At 42.1% G+C, this 14,433-nt stretch overlaps 2 protein-coding genes across 3 annotated transcripts; one reads left to right on the plus strand and one right to left on the minus strand.

Annotated features, from left to right (window-relative positions):
• The first annotated feature begins 279 nt into the window (after window positions 1-279).
• On the plus strand, window positions 280-8,003 carry fndc5b (fibronectin type III domain containing 5b). The gene is made up of 6 exons (XM_086015335.1): window positions 280-538; window positions 3,296-3,414; window positions 3,486-3,684; window positions 4,198-4,287; window positions 5,126-5,323; window positions 5,675-8,003. Exons 1-5 carry the CDS (start codon window positions 472-474, stop codon window positions 5,263-5,265), a joined length of 615 nt encoding a protein of 204 aa, XP_085871461.1. The 5' UTR covers window positions 280-471; the 3' UTR covers window positions 5,266-5,323; window positions 5,675-8,003.
• Window positions 8,004-8,740: 737 nt separating this feature from the next.
• Window positions 8,741-14,113, minus strand: ldlrap1a (low density lipoprotein receptor adaptor protein 1a). Of its 2 annotated transcripts, XM_086014553.1 has the most exons (10): window positions 13,960-14,113; window positions 11,260-11,402; window positions 10,968-11,080; window positions 10,784-10,895; window positions 10,618-10,690; window positions 10,307-10,387; window positions 10,064-10,161; window positions 9,957-9,991; window positions 9,535-9,566; window positions 8,741-9,288 (listed from the first exon to the last, which is right to left on the minus strand). In XM_086014553.1, exons 1-10 carry the CDS (start codon window positions 14,042-14,044, stop codon window positions 9,242-9,244), a joined length of 819 nt encoding a protein of 272 aa, XP_085870679.1. In that variant the 5' UTR covers window positions 14,045-14,113; the 3' UTR covers window positions 8,741-9,241. The 2 variants fall into 2 exon arrangements, with proteins under 2 accessions (XP_085870679.1, XP_085870681.1); XM_086014555.1 differs by lacking the exon at window positions 9,535-9,566.
• Between the last annotated feature and the right edge of the window lie 320 nt (window positions 14,114-14,433).

The raw sequence follows: 14,433 nt of genomic DNA on the forward strand, positions 1-14,433 counted from the left end.
CAATTTTGGCCCGTTTTTTGTCACCTTTGCAAGGGTCACACTTTGGTGCCCTTTTACTACAGATTTCATTTGATTGACTTCAAACCTGGGACATTAGCGAGGATGAAACCCTTGTTTCTATTGTTTTTATGCACCTAATGCATAGAACAAAATATAAGGCAGACAGAGAGAGAGAGAGAGAGAGAGAGAGAGAGAGAGAGAGAGAGAGAGAGAGAGAGAGAGAGAGAGACTGCACCACTTCCATTCCAACAGCTGGACACTCCTCTTCCCCCTCTTCCTCATTATCACCCTCCTCATCCTCCTCCTGCTGCGGCGAGCCTCAGTCGACGCCTCCGCCACAAACGCAAGGAGCTCGGGATGATGCGTGCGTCCCACGGGGGATGCTCTAAATGGGCCACGCAGCGTGCAAAGACGCGCTAGAAGAGGAGGAAGAAGAAGAAGAAGAAGAAGAAGAAGCGGGAGGCAGGAGGGATGTTTGGCTCTTTGTGGCAGGCTGTGATCCTTCTCGGCTTCCTGTGCGTGTCCCCAGTTAGAGCTGGTGAGTAAAATAAGCTCCTCACATTCTGACATGCAGGCAGTCGTGCGGTACTACAACACGTGTTGCTGGAAGGGAGCACATGTCCACGGCTCGAAATGGATTTTGTGTGTGCGGCGAATGTCTCCTGTAATCAGGGTGCTTGATGAGCTAAAGTGAATGATGAGTGTTTTCAAACCTCACATTCGACCTCACCTTGGGTGTATTCGGATGCAATTCCCCTTTCGGATTTTCGAAAGTGAGAGTGAAAATGACAAAGAAAAAGTCGATCAAAACAACATATTAAAGCAATCTCCATATAGCATGCAAATATGCCCCCTATAGGTTGTAAACAGAGCAGATGTAATAATACTGGAATGGGTGGTTAGTGCCTCAGTGGGGAGATGCATATATGGTCCGCACCAGTGCGGGGGGGGGGGGGCTGGGGGGTTGGTGGGTTTGAGACTCATAAAAGTACAATAATAAAAAAGAGAAAAGTCATTATGAGAATTGTTAAACTAGTACAAGAAAAATGCAACCTTGTGACTAAAGAAAAGAATAAAAATCATATTTTAGCAATGATTCATTATTTTGTGACAAAGAATAGACATGCTATTGCCCCAGAAAAGTAACTTTATGTAAATAAAGTTGGAACAAAAGAGTTAGCTAACACATTGTGACTATGTGAAATAAAATTGGAAGTTTATTACATTTATTTCAAGTTACAAGAATAAAAATCTAATTTTATGAACCAAGAGTGGTCATTTTATGCATGATAAAAAGGATGAAAAAAAAAACGTTTTAATATGACCAAATGAGATTTAAAACGGAACATTCCACTTTTACCTGTGAAGTTGTTTACGCGGACTATTGCATTTCTGTTACCGTCTAATTGTAATGAATACAACCCCCCTCTCAATTATATTTGATTTCACTTTTTAACGTGGCACTAATACTCCTTTTCTATTTCTGTGCTACGTACATCACAGTTGAATATCTTAATACATATATAAACCGGTGACTCATCCAAAAATGGGCTGCACATTTTCTTCCTTAACACCCAATGTGTTGAGTAATGGAATACAATGTGTGATACATTAGCGTGTGAATTCTTGACTCTGTTTTCACACAACTAAGCAGACAGTTTCCGCAGTTTGTAGCAAAATGGTGATTTCATAATAATGTCATCATTTAACAAATGTCACGCTATGGGTGATGATGTCATCCCAATACCCCCGTCCTGACGTCTGTGATAAAAGTGAACGATGTGTGAGAAAACCCGCTGAGATCAGCACTCCCAGCGCATCACATGCATGCTTGAACACTGCATCGGCACACTCAAAGCCTTCTGGGGGACGCGAGGCGTTTTGTCACCCCCGAAAAAATTCAATACCGTGTGTGTTATGTAATCCAGTTTTCCTCTTGTTAGTATTGAACAGAGACGAGAAAGCGGGCGACAGTACATTTATCTTTGGAGAACACCATTATTGGTGCTTCTTGTGCTTGTGAGACATTATGACTGCTCATCGTTTGCAGTGCAGTGTCCCGATATGATGCGGTCGTCATGGTGACCCGCGTCAGAAAGACAGATGGCGGGACCAAACGCCGATGCGGTTTGGGCAGGGAAAAGTCATCAACCAGAGCTAAATCATCCACTCTGAAACCCCCGAAATGTATTCAAACTTTTAATGAATATTTTTTGTACGTATACGATCGTGTTTTGCGTGTAATTCCAAATCACCTGTCGAAGACGGTCCCATTATCTCTTCTGTTTGTCCAGCTGGGCTTGCAATGCCAACAAAGATTCTAGTAATCCTTACGCTGACGTCAAGGACAACATGCGCGACATGCCTGGCCTGCAAAGCGACTATTTGTCCCTTTTTTTGAGGGATTTAAAGGTGAATACACAGCAAAGGGAATCATTATTTGAGCCCCTCTGTTTTTTTTTTTAGATTGTTGATTGGTTGGTGGTAGCAAAAAGAATATCAGTCAAAAATGTATTTAATAAAAACACCCGTGATAAGTCATTAAATGATGTGCATTTTATGGACTGAAATTCAAACTAGCCTATTCCAACGTAATTTGTTTGCGTAGTTATTTTATCAGATGATCAAGATTTGATTTAATTGCACCACAGCTGCACCAGACTTTGCTGGATAAAAAGGAATCATTTCAGGATTCGACTTAAAAAAAAAAAAAAAAGGAGTCTGATTTCTTCTTAATACTTTGCCAATGTATCAGATCGAGACTGCACTGGCAGATACTCAAAATCCGATACTTTGGGCCCAAAAAATGTAACCCGGACATCCCTAGAAATATATTGGACTAACTTCAACTTCAAACACACAATATAACAATCAAATGCACTTTGTTTGGAATCTTTTACAACAGGGATGCCCAACCACCGGGCAGCAGGCCACTTTGGACCGGGCGGCGGCGGGCCGCACAGATGAAAAAAAAAAAAAAAGTACAGTACTTCCAGTTCATTTATTATCCGAGGCTGAAAAACATTTTATTTGGAAAAGTGAGCGGATTCTCTCCGTCACATCCAACTATGACTGACTCTTCACGCATGTCAAATTGTCTCCGTCGCGTAATGCTAATATTAAATGCACAAGCTAGCAAATGAGTAAAATAAACAGACGTATTTGGAAAGTTTCTTTCTATTCTATTAGTGGGCGATGATCTTACACAGTGAGTGACTGTGGTCATATTCTGCATGAATATTACATGTCATATTATGAAATCCCTTTTTTCGCACTTTTTTTGTGGCCGTATCAGACAGCCTGCTGTCAGCTCCGCTCAATGTGACCATAAAGGAGATCGAGGTCAACTCGGCCGTGGTCACATGGGAGACTCTGGAGGGAGACCCTGTCATCGGGTTCGCCATCACTCAACAGGTGCGTCCGGCCGCGGTATTTCGGTACGTTTTTAGCAAGCAGAAATGACAAAAGTAATCCCGCTTGCGCAGAAGAAGGACGTGCGCATGATGCGCTTCATCCAGGAGGTGAACACCACCACTCGTTCCTGTGCCTTGTGGGGACTGGACGAGGACACCGAGTACATCGTTCATGTTCAGAGCATCAGCATGGGGGGCAGCAGTCCCCCCAGTGAGCCCGTTCTCTTCCGAACCCCCAAAGAATCCGAGAAGCTGGAGTCCAAGAGTCCAGGTGAGGGACGGACAGAAAATAGCACGATGAAAGCAACGCTCAAAACGACACTATTCAGTGTTGTTAAGAGGAGGCCAATTTGATATTTCCCCGCAAAATAAAAAAACCCACAATCTCCATCTGGACTGTTTTCCCTCTCAAATGCGGGCGAAACGTTTTATCTGCAAGCCGCCGCATGCGGCGCTTCCAATTTTATCAGGGCTGACCCAGTTACAACGTCAACAGCGGCCGCTTCAGAGGGACCATGCAAATATTAAACCCTCATCAGCGGCGTGGTGATAAGGGAAGCAAGTGGGGAGCAACGTATCTCAAAGAAACATCCTTGAGAGTGAGGAGAATAGTTTAAGTTTCAAATATACTGTGCATAAATACAGGAAGAGCAAGATAACGAGTACCGGTACACTTTTTCCGATTTCAAGCCCTGTAATGGTCCAGTGTACCAAAACTTTTTTTCTATATAGTGTCCTTGAGGAAGCAACATATAGGGGTCATCTCTTTATGTTCTCTTGCCAGACGAGCTCACGCTGGAGGAAATGGGCCAGGCCGCTCAGCTCCGAGCAGGCGAGGTCATCATCATCGCGGTGGTTCTTGTCATGTGGGCAGGTAACCAGTCCACGGGGGAAATGGAAGGGAGCCATTCACGCGTGGCACTTTGGAACACAGGCGATGTGTCACTTTTTTGACTTGCAAACGGGAAATGTGTACGATACGAGCGCTGTATGGTGGCAGTCAGCTCAACTCGACGCACGTCACAACAAGCAGGAATTTGGCAGGTCGCGAACATTTCGTCAGGGAAAAAAAAGAGGACGCAAAAAAGAGGGACAGAGTTGGAGTTTACCATCAAACTAAATATAAAAGAAACATAGCTTTGCCTCAGTGAAGTCTATTTAGCGTAATGCTAACAAATAATGCGTATAACCTAGACGGGCTAACAAATAGCAACAGAAGCAGTGGCGCAACACATGTAGACGCACAGTATAACAACACTCACAGGCATGTACTCTTTAACGTTGGAAAATTAGTCATATTACTTCAACTTTTTGAGCAGTTGTGACCGTCTTCTTCGTACACACATATGCATATATTCTACTACCAATTCTTTGCATGCTATTTGTCAATACTGATTTATAAGGAAACATTATTATAAAATGCCTTTTTAAAACAATACAAAATGCCCACCGATTGTTTATTTTCGTATGGAAATGAGGCGGGGAAGAGCTGCTTAAGGACAGATCGTCTTTTCCCATGTCTAATTAGACCTCAAGGTACATCAGAGGTGGACGGATGTGTCAGGAGAAACTTCAGCGTCCTCAACTCTTCCACCATGAGTTATTCCGCTTCCGCACCGTCTGTGTCAATCTCCCCGCGCACTTCTTGTTTTCCATCGGGCCTCTGTATCCGGCCGCTTTTGACACAGCAACCCGTTCTTTGTGTGTCCCAGGCGTGATTGCGCTGTTCTGCCGTCAGTATGACATCATCAAAGACAACGAACCCAATAACAATAAAGACAAGGCCAAGAACTCGTCGGAGTGCAGCACTCCCGAGCATCCGCAAGGGGGGCTCCTGCGCAGTAACGTTTAACAGCCACTCGCCATCTGTCCACCCTGCAATAACTTGGACCCCTCGAACCTCAGGACAGGTGACGACTGCTGCCTTTTGCCCCCCACGAACACATTAGTTCAGATCAACATTGTCGCCGCACACTAAAACTTACACATTTCACATCATGTCATGAAATGTATTCCCCTCCTTTTTGGCGTAAATCCATTTTGGGTCGTAATTCTGCTAACAAGCAAATTGGGAGGGGAAACAATCTCCTTGGCTGAGGTAATACAATCCTTCACTGTCGACTTAATAAATATTCCAGAGTTATCTTGGCAAAGCAGGATTAATGGTGAACCGTTGAATAGGCTGAAGGGGAGGAAGAAATACGATTAGCCATCAAAATATGATTATAGAACTGCTTCCAGTGCATTTTCTTCTGTTTCAGAGCCTGAGAGCCATTCTGCAGCCCAACATGCTGGAATACAGATTCAACGTTCAACTCCTCTTGGCACAATGAAGAATTGTTGGAAGGAACTTCTGAACAAGTGGAATCAAACGGGGGAACAATGGAGGATAAATCACATTTTGCTGTGATCAAAAGCCACCCTTAGTGCGCATATACTTGACTTTCATCCAGAATCCAATTCCTGATTGTCACATCTGTTGTTTTGTGGGGTCCTTTGTGTCACCCACTTACCGCCGTCTTTCTGGCTTGTGGGCGGCCTTGACATTTAGGGAATAAAATGTGACAAGGTTTTTTACAGCACACCGTATTTCTCCTGTACGAGACGTGCGACGCCGTGACTCGCGCAGATTGTGATGATCGTTACGGGAATCCGTCCTAAAGATTTTATAAGTGACGTCTCACTGCTTTTTAAACGAGCTTCCATGCACTTTGATGTCCACAAGTTACTTGTAAACTTTGAAATGGCCCCCGGGCTGGATGGAGAATGCCAACGGGGCATGTTATAAGTGGAGAGATGGGAATAATGCATACTTCAGAATTGAGGTTGATCCTGGGTTGCTGTTTTTATTTTACACCGTGGCATTGACATGATGAAATACTATGCTATCCACAGTGTATTTGTGTATGAATTATTGTTCTTCGGTGAAAACAAATGTATTTACAAAAGTCGGTGGAGAATTGTGCTGTGAGAATGCCACACTATACCAAATAATATGCACTTATTATGTAACGGGGGGGGGGACAACATTTACAGTTAGGTTGACATGTTATTTACAAAACAAACACAACATAAAAAATGGTAATATTGCACTCGCTACTACTGCGCCCTTGTTGGTCTTCTAGGGCACCCCAGTAGAATGTCAACTAGTGCGCATAATCATCATAGGGAAGGGTAAAAGGTCACCATCATCATTCGACAAGTGGGCTGAACCATCTTACTAGTTCGGACCAAGAACACACTCGCACATGGACCATTCAGTGCGCTAGGGCATGGTAGTCATTCTATTAGTGCGCCAAAGTCATTCTACTAGTGTGCATAGTTGTAATACAGTAGTGGAAAAACAGCATTTCTAAGAGAGTAGGTCTAGTAGTGTGCATCGTTGTACTAGTGTGTCATACAGTGGTGGAAAAAGCCACCAGTTCTACTAGTGCACCTGAGTCGTTCAACTAGAGCGCCCCAGTCTTACTAGCGTGCATAATTGTCATACAGTAATGGAAAAAAGTCACTAGTAACGCATAGTCATTCTACTGGTATGCATAATTGTTATACAGTAGTGGAAAAAGCCACAAGTCATTTTACTAGTGTGCTCTAATCGTTCTACTAGTGCCCACGGTTGTCATGCAGCAGTGGAAAAACAGCGCAAGACAGTAGTTCTATTATTGTGCACTTGTCGTTATACTACTGTACATAATTGGCATACAGTAAAGGGAAAAAAAGTCACAAGACAGGTGTTCTACTAGTGCACCTGAGTCGCTCAATAAGGGCACCCCAGTCTTACTAGCGTGCATAACTGTCATCCAGAAATGAAAAAAAAAAATCACTAGTAAGACATAGTAGTTCGTCTACTAGGGTACATAAATGTCACACAGTAGTGGAAAAAGTCATGAGTGCACATTAGCCATTTTACTAGTGCGTCCTAATCATTCTACCAGAGTTGCCATACAGTAGTGGAAAAAGCGCAGCAAGAGAGTCATTGCACTAGTGTGCGTAATTGTCATATAGTAGTGGAAACTACTAGGGTGCCCTAGTACTACTAGTGTGCATAATTGACATACAGTAGCGGAAAAACAACACTTTCATTTCAGTCATTTTACTAGTATGCCCCAGTTATTCGATTAGTGTTCAAAATTGTCAGACTGTAGTGTAAAAAGGTACTAGCAAGACAGCCATTCTACTAGTGCTTCCTGGTCGATCCACTTGTGTTCAATTGTCTTACTGGTGTGGACAAAGAGCATACTAGTACATGGACAAGCACTAGTAGGATATTCCCTACATGCTGAAATGGCTTGCCATCACCTCTTGCCAAATGGAGTGCACTAGAGGACCTGTATAAAGTACACTTTTTATTTTATTTTATTTTTTTACAAAGCACCGTTGTTTACACGACTGTAAAAGATGCTCTTGAAATAAGCATATCCACATGGACTTTAAACATCGACGTCAAAACAATTTCAATGAATTGTTCATTAATTTTCTCCATTGTCTAGTGAGGAAATGAAGTCAAACGCCCATCCTATTTTCCGAGAAAATGTGAATGTCCAAGTATGTACTGTACTACATGATCAAGAAATAAATATTTTCAGTGTAGGCTTTTTGTATTTTTGTGAGACAGCCCTTCCCGGCATGCCTGCACGCTTCCATTAAAGCAAGCGTGAGGGAGGCATGTTTAATAATGCAGGTGGTTAAGTAAGAAGGCTGGGACGCAATGTTCCTGACGCACCGATTCGCTGAGACTGAAAAGTGTGAGGCGTGGATCACGTGACTTGCAGCCTCCGACCGAGTGCAGATTGCAGAACGTGCCAAGGCAACGTGTTTAGACACTACGAGCACTACTAGTGACATACCATTCTAATAGCGAGTTACTAGAAACAAAAATAATAATAATCGTAAAAAGTAATAATAGCATTAACAGACATGTGAAGACAAAAGACAACAAATACACGTAATGGAAACTACATCATGTGAGACTGGGATTTGAAAACCCAATTTCACACTTTGATCCCCGTGTCTCTGGTACAACATCGCTACCTGCGGGTTAGAAAGAGTATTGCACTTTTGTTACTCCCCTCCCCAAAGCTCGTACGATAATCAATGCCTTTATAAAGTCTCATACACGTCAATAAAACTGCCAAATAAACTCGGTAATTATAGACAGAAGATGACAAAAAAATATACACCCATTCTCTTGCAGGATATAATAGCTATTACAACAATGAACATTTGATTTCATTCAGTGTATAATGTATGCACATGGACAAGGTCCAACGTCCTATCAAATGATCACGTTGTTAGATTAACAGAATTGCTGAAATGACACATTTTTTTCAGAGCTACTTTTTATTATTTCAAGTCAAAGGGTATATGATCATACAAAGAAGGCCAAACTCCATAACACGACTTCATTTTGTAAGGCCATACTTCTCTAATCGGGGTGGTAAAAAGTGCTTTGCCGCCGTCTTGTGGCATCTCTGGCTATTACAAACCTTTCTTTTGAGTTGACCAAAAACAAAACAAAACTGGATATTATGCTAAAAGTCATTCTTACTGTACTTATTTTGCATTGACACTAAAGTAAATCGATCTTTTATGGTTGTTTGCAGCACCATAACAAGACAAAAAGTTCTTACTACTTTGGTGATTTTCATGCCGTCATCCCATGTCCTGCCCATAAATACAGTACAATTCCATTTAGCTGTTATAATAAACAGTAAAGCCACATAACATCACTGTGCATACATGTGAACCGGCCCCCAAAGAGGGTTAAGGAGGTGTTTCCACTGGGCGATGTCCTTGACGGGTTCGCACATGCAGTCAGTGTTGGGCCATCAACCCAACGTCCAAGATCTGGGGGTTAGTACGCGACGCGGCCAGTCTGAGGGCGACAATTCCAAAATCACATTTTGCGACAACGTCGATTATTTATTATTGACCCATGTGACAATTTATCCGATTCCTTTTTTCTCCTTTTGGAGGAATTTAACGTGAAACGAATCGAGTCACAGCATTAACGTGAGCAATTACCACGTGCACAAATTTACGCGACAGTGTTTCGAGGTGTGATTTGGGTTGATCAATGGGATTAGGACACAAAATTGTTGATAGCAATACTCAACGTCACCTGGAACCGAACCAGAGCTTTCCAGAGAACAGCTGAAGACACAAACGTACCAATGTTGAGCTATTGATATCATTTGAATTCATAAGACATTGTCAAAGATTTTGTGTACCTTGTGAGGTAGTTTTGTACATTGTAAAAAGTACTTTAATTGAATTTTACAAAGCAGGAGTGAGAAATGTTGTTATATCAACATTTTATATCCAAGGCAGATATCGACACTGTATTTCTTTCTTCTATTGCAGCTGTTATTTGTAGTTGATTCAACTATTTCTTTGGTTTTCATTGTGCAGTAGTACACAAAAAATCAGCAGCAAGTGACCGAGCAAAATAAGTGTAATATTTTCAAGCGGATTTAATTGGTGGGAGGGATTACCAAGGATTAATATCACCAAATACCGAAACACTTAACACACCAAACTCACCTGGAGAAGGCTTCATCCAAATCAACTTCTAGGTCCTACAATTGTAAAAAAAAAAGTGTTATATTCTCAGACATCACAAAGTGTATAATTGTGTCGCTATGTTTTACCCAGTCTGGATTATTATTCCTCTCAGATATCCTGTGCTTGTCCATTTCATCAACATTCCCATTGTCCGCAATGTCCAACAAGTTGACCGTGGCAACGTCTTGCAGGATAGACAACAATAAACAAGATCATGCTTGGACATGCACATACCAAGATAGATTAAAAAAAACAACAACAAAAAAAACGGCAAAGAGCAGTGACAATTTGTCTTAATATTTTGGTTGTTGGTGACAGTGTTTTTTCACCTTTGGGGCTGGAAGATCTCTCAGAGTGGGAACTACTGCTGAGCTCGTCACCAGAACCGGACTGGACTCGCTTTCCTTTCTCTAAAACAGAGACAAGAACGGCATCTACATCCAGGATGTTTTGGACCATTTTGCAACCCCTTAGGGAGAATAAATCCCACTTGACAAACTCCACACCACAGAATCATCCGCCATGCTAATGTTTTCAGCACATCCAAGAATTGGGCCTTTGCTGACTTTGATTCGAAACGGGGCGGGTGGGAAAATGCTCCAATTCCTTGACCCCGGCAGTAGGGGGAGTAAAGTCTTACCTTCCCGGGTGACTTGCCAAAGTTCAAAAGCTACTCCAAAGGCCTGAGCGACTGTCAAAGCTACAGCCTGAGCCTATGGAAGAAACCACCCAAAGACTTGAATGACAACACATTCGCGTCAACCGATTACGACGACTAGCTGAACGCAACTAGAGAGCACCGTTACCTCTTTCCTCTTGGAGCACAAGTAGGCGTGGCACTCCAGCCCGTTGAGCATGTTTTGGGCGATAAATGCGAACACTCTGTCATGGACTTTGTCCACCGTACAGTAGGATATTCTGCGGGCCGGCGGTGAGAAGTTAAGACATACATAGCACAGGATGACAATTCTCGCAGTTGTACGCACACACCTGTATATGGAGATGTTTTCCATGAAAATGTTGGTGGAACCGTCGTAGAGAGTGATCCCTTGTGGAGTCACTTTAAGGTTGACTTTCTGTGCTTTCTTCCCACTGATTTTTGCCTGCCACACACACACACAAAAAAAATACACTAGGATGCTACTCTTACTGTACTTTTGGGTGGCAATGGACAGAACTTTGTTGACATTAGTAAACAAATCCTTACTCATCATTTGATCAAGTCCTGATTAAATTAATGGCTTGATTGAAGTATTTTATTTTTGGAATATTTGGCTCTTACCGTGGCAGCAATCCTCTTCACCGCTGCGGCTGCCAGTTCCTCGCCTTTGGGCTGGTCCACTAAGGTCATGCCGAGGTGACGGAGGCTAAAGGTCATCCCCTCCAAGATGGTCTCTCTTGTGTCAGTCCAGTTCTCTGGAAGTTCTTCCCAATGTAAAATGAAAGTCACCGAATCAATGAGTGATTCTGTTTTTCGGACACAAGTGGGACTACGTCACATTTTGGTTTTAATATTATTTATTACTTTAAAGAGGAAGTCAACACCCCAAAAATATTTGCCATATTTTGTTCTAAGCAGCATCACTAGTCCAAAAACTGCATTCTGATTAATATTACGTTTGTGGAATATCAGTTAAACAGTGAAATCCACCCATTTTTGTCCATCTCAGGGGGCGGCCATTTTGCCAATTGCTGTTGACTGAAAATGACATCACAGACATCACAGCGAAAAACAGTTGGATTTTGCTGCTTAACTCATTTTCCACAAATGCATCAAAGTGCCGTGTTGAGATTAGTGGCACCACATAGAACATATTATTGTAAAGGTAATTTTTGTGTTGACGTCCCTTTAAATTGTTCTCAGCTAAACACATGCTTGACATGAAGCTTCGCTTTTGTAGTGACTGATTAAGCTAGATGTCATTGCTGTTGTGTCTCACCAATGAGGTGGCCCTAAAATTGGCGACTTAAGTCTGACTTGAGTCAAGTCATGCGACTCAAGTCCCCTCCCTCTTGTTATGGCCACTGCTTTTAATATAGCATTTCAAATACCTACATAAACAACATGGGAGAAAAAAAAAAGAAAAGAAATGTAAACAGCTTGAGTTCCGATTCATCTGCTCGCTCTTCCTGAAGGGGAGGGGCTGAGGACATCATATCTAGGTCAGAGGTACTGTCAGTGTAAAGTCAGTATATCATCTCCAAACTCAACATACAGTCCTTGACGGTTAGAGGCAAAGAGTCGCGAGCATGTCGGATATGCGCTTTACTACATTTCAGAAAGCAACACAGCAGCCTCAAACTGAAAAGTCGCCACTGAAGGAGCAGCTGCAAGGTTTCTTATCAGTTCTGGTACCATCCGGCCCTGACCCTGGATCTGTGTTTACATACATTTCCTCAGGGCAAGAAAAGAGGGAGCAAAATGAAGGAGCGGTAAAGTAAGCCACAAACAGCAAATATTGTGCCTCAATACATTTTTTTAAACTTAAAAAGGAAATAGAACCCGTTTGTCGTGTGTAGTTTTTAATTCTTTCAACAAGAGGGGCGGAAGCACTTCCAAAAGCTCCTCCTACAGGAGGTGAGCAGCATCAGCACATGGACTGAAACCAAAACAAACCAAAGTAAACGATGCATATACGTGCTAGCAGCTAAAACAAATTCACACTGTAGAAAAAAAAACCGAAAAAAAAAAAAAAGAGTATAAAGGGTGGCATAGAAGCAAGCAATATTATTTATCCATCAATTTCGACTCTAGAGCATCTATTTCCACTCTGGTCCAAAAGGGCAGACATTTGGCTAAACACACAATCGCCATGGAAACCGTCAACTGTGTCCATACACCTCTGGAGCCAAATGTTGTTGTTTTTTTAAACAAACGTTCAAACATACCATAAGTCAAAGTCAATGTATGCAACCAGGGCAGATTAGTGTGCATAGAGTACCACTGAAAGTGGATTACAAGCAAATTCAGGTGGTGGAGGAGGCCAATTGGAGGAAAACTAGTGAAGTTTCTTGTATTTAAAAAATTGTATTTCAATTTAAAACTTGACAAACAGCCGCTATCGTTTAGTATGTGACCCATCCATGAATAACATCAACTTCCAAGTACTTTGCAGTTTGGCGCAACTTCGACTCGGTTCAAACCTGGGTAGTCAAGTACGGCGAATATGGGTCGGCGCTGGTGGGGAATGTTCCCAGAAGCCCGATCCTGTGCTGTAATCTACCACAATGTGTTAATTCTACAACAATTGGGTCACTTGCCGTATTTACCAGGAAACCTTCATTCCTCTGATAATCACTTCTTATTGCTAATGATTATGACGCGGTGTTGTGTTGAGGTCTAACAGCAACTTTAATCAGGCGGTGTAATTCAGGCAACTTGGATTTTTTGGGGGGTGGTTTTTGGAGATGCGCAGACGATGCAAGTGATATAAAGATTTTATTACCAGTTTTTATTGAAAACATATAAAAGCTTGAAAAGAAATGATTGGTTTTCAAAAAGTTGGTGCCTAAATTGCCATCCAATTCTGGACTGAGCCTAGCTGTGCTTTTCGGAACCGAACACTTGATGCTTTCTTCACTTCTTAGAGAATTTACTGATTAAAATCAAGTGCGATTTAGCTCACTGGAACCTCGGAGCAAGGCACTAAAATCAATGCCTGCTCTATTGGAGGCCCTCAGCTCTCACCTTAAGTCAAATGGAAGTAGAAGTGTATGTGATTGAAAAAAATATACTCAACAACTGGGTAATAAATAGCAAGTGACTACATCAGGGAAATCTATTTACTATTTAAAGGGGCACTCTTGAGGGGGGTTACAGTCTACGTATTAAAGTGGGAAAACTAAGCAACACATTTAGGGATTTTACTCAAACTCACAAGAAAACAAAAATGCATTCGTGTTATGCAAATCTGGCTGGCGATCATGTTTTTATTTGGATTAAAAAAAACAAAAAAAAAAAAAAAAAACATGTGCAGCTTACTTCTGTGTCTTCTGGCAGTCCAGGACTGTTTGGCCAAACTGGGTCTTCGGATAATGGCTCTCCCGGCCGACTTCAGGGCATCCATGTCGGCGCACAACGTGCAGAAAGTCCGGAGAAGTTTCACAAATGTTGACCGGCGAACTGCTGGGTGCCAGCTCGTCCTCGTGGTGCCTTCAGCGGCTGTCAGAAATCTTACGACTCACGTGAAAATATCACAACAAAGCTGCGTAAAATATGTTGGAAAGTAGAAAGTTGGGTTTCATTTAGATCGCATATGTAAGCTCTTATAACTCGCCAGTCAGTTGCCTTTTGTGTATCTTAACATTCTTTAAAGCATTTATTTTGTATTTTGCTTGCCTCAACAATGGTTACATTAACTGAAGTTAGTATAACTAATTCCCAGTAGTGCATGTTTTTGTATTTTGGGCAGTTTATCTGAAATGTATAATAGGGGACAGAAAATGTCCTCCAGTT

The sequence above is a fragment of the Filicampus tigris genome, chromosome 18, assembly GCF_054856515.1.
Source record: "Filicampus tigris isolate MCC_2025a chromosome 18, RoL_Ftig_1.0, whole genome shotgun sequence".
Taxonomy (NCBI): domain Eukaryota; kingdom Metazoa; phylum Chordata; class Actinopteri; order Syngnathiformes; family Syngnathidae; genus Filicampus; species Filicampus tigris.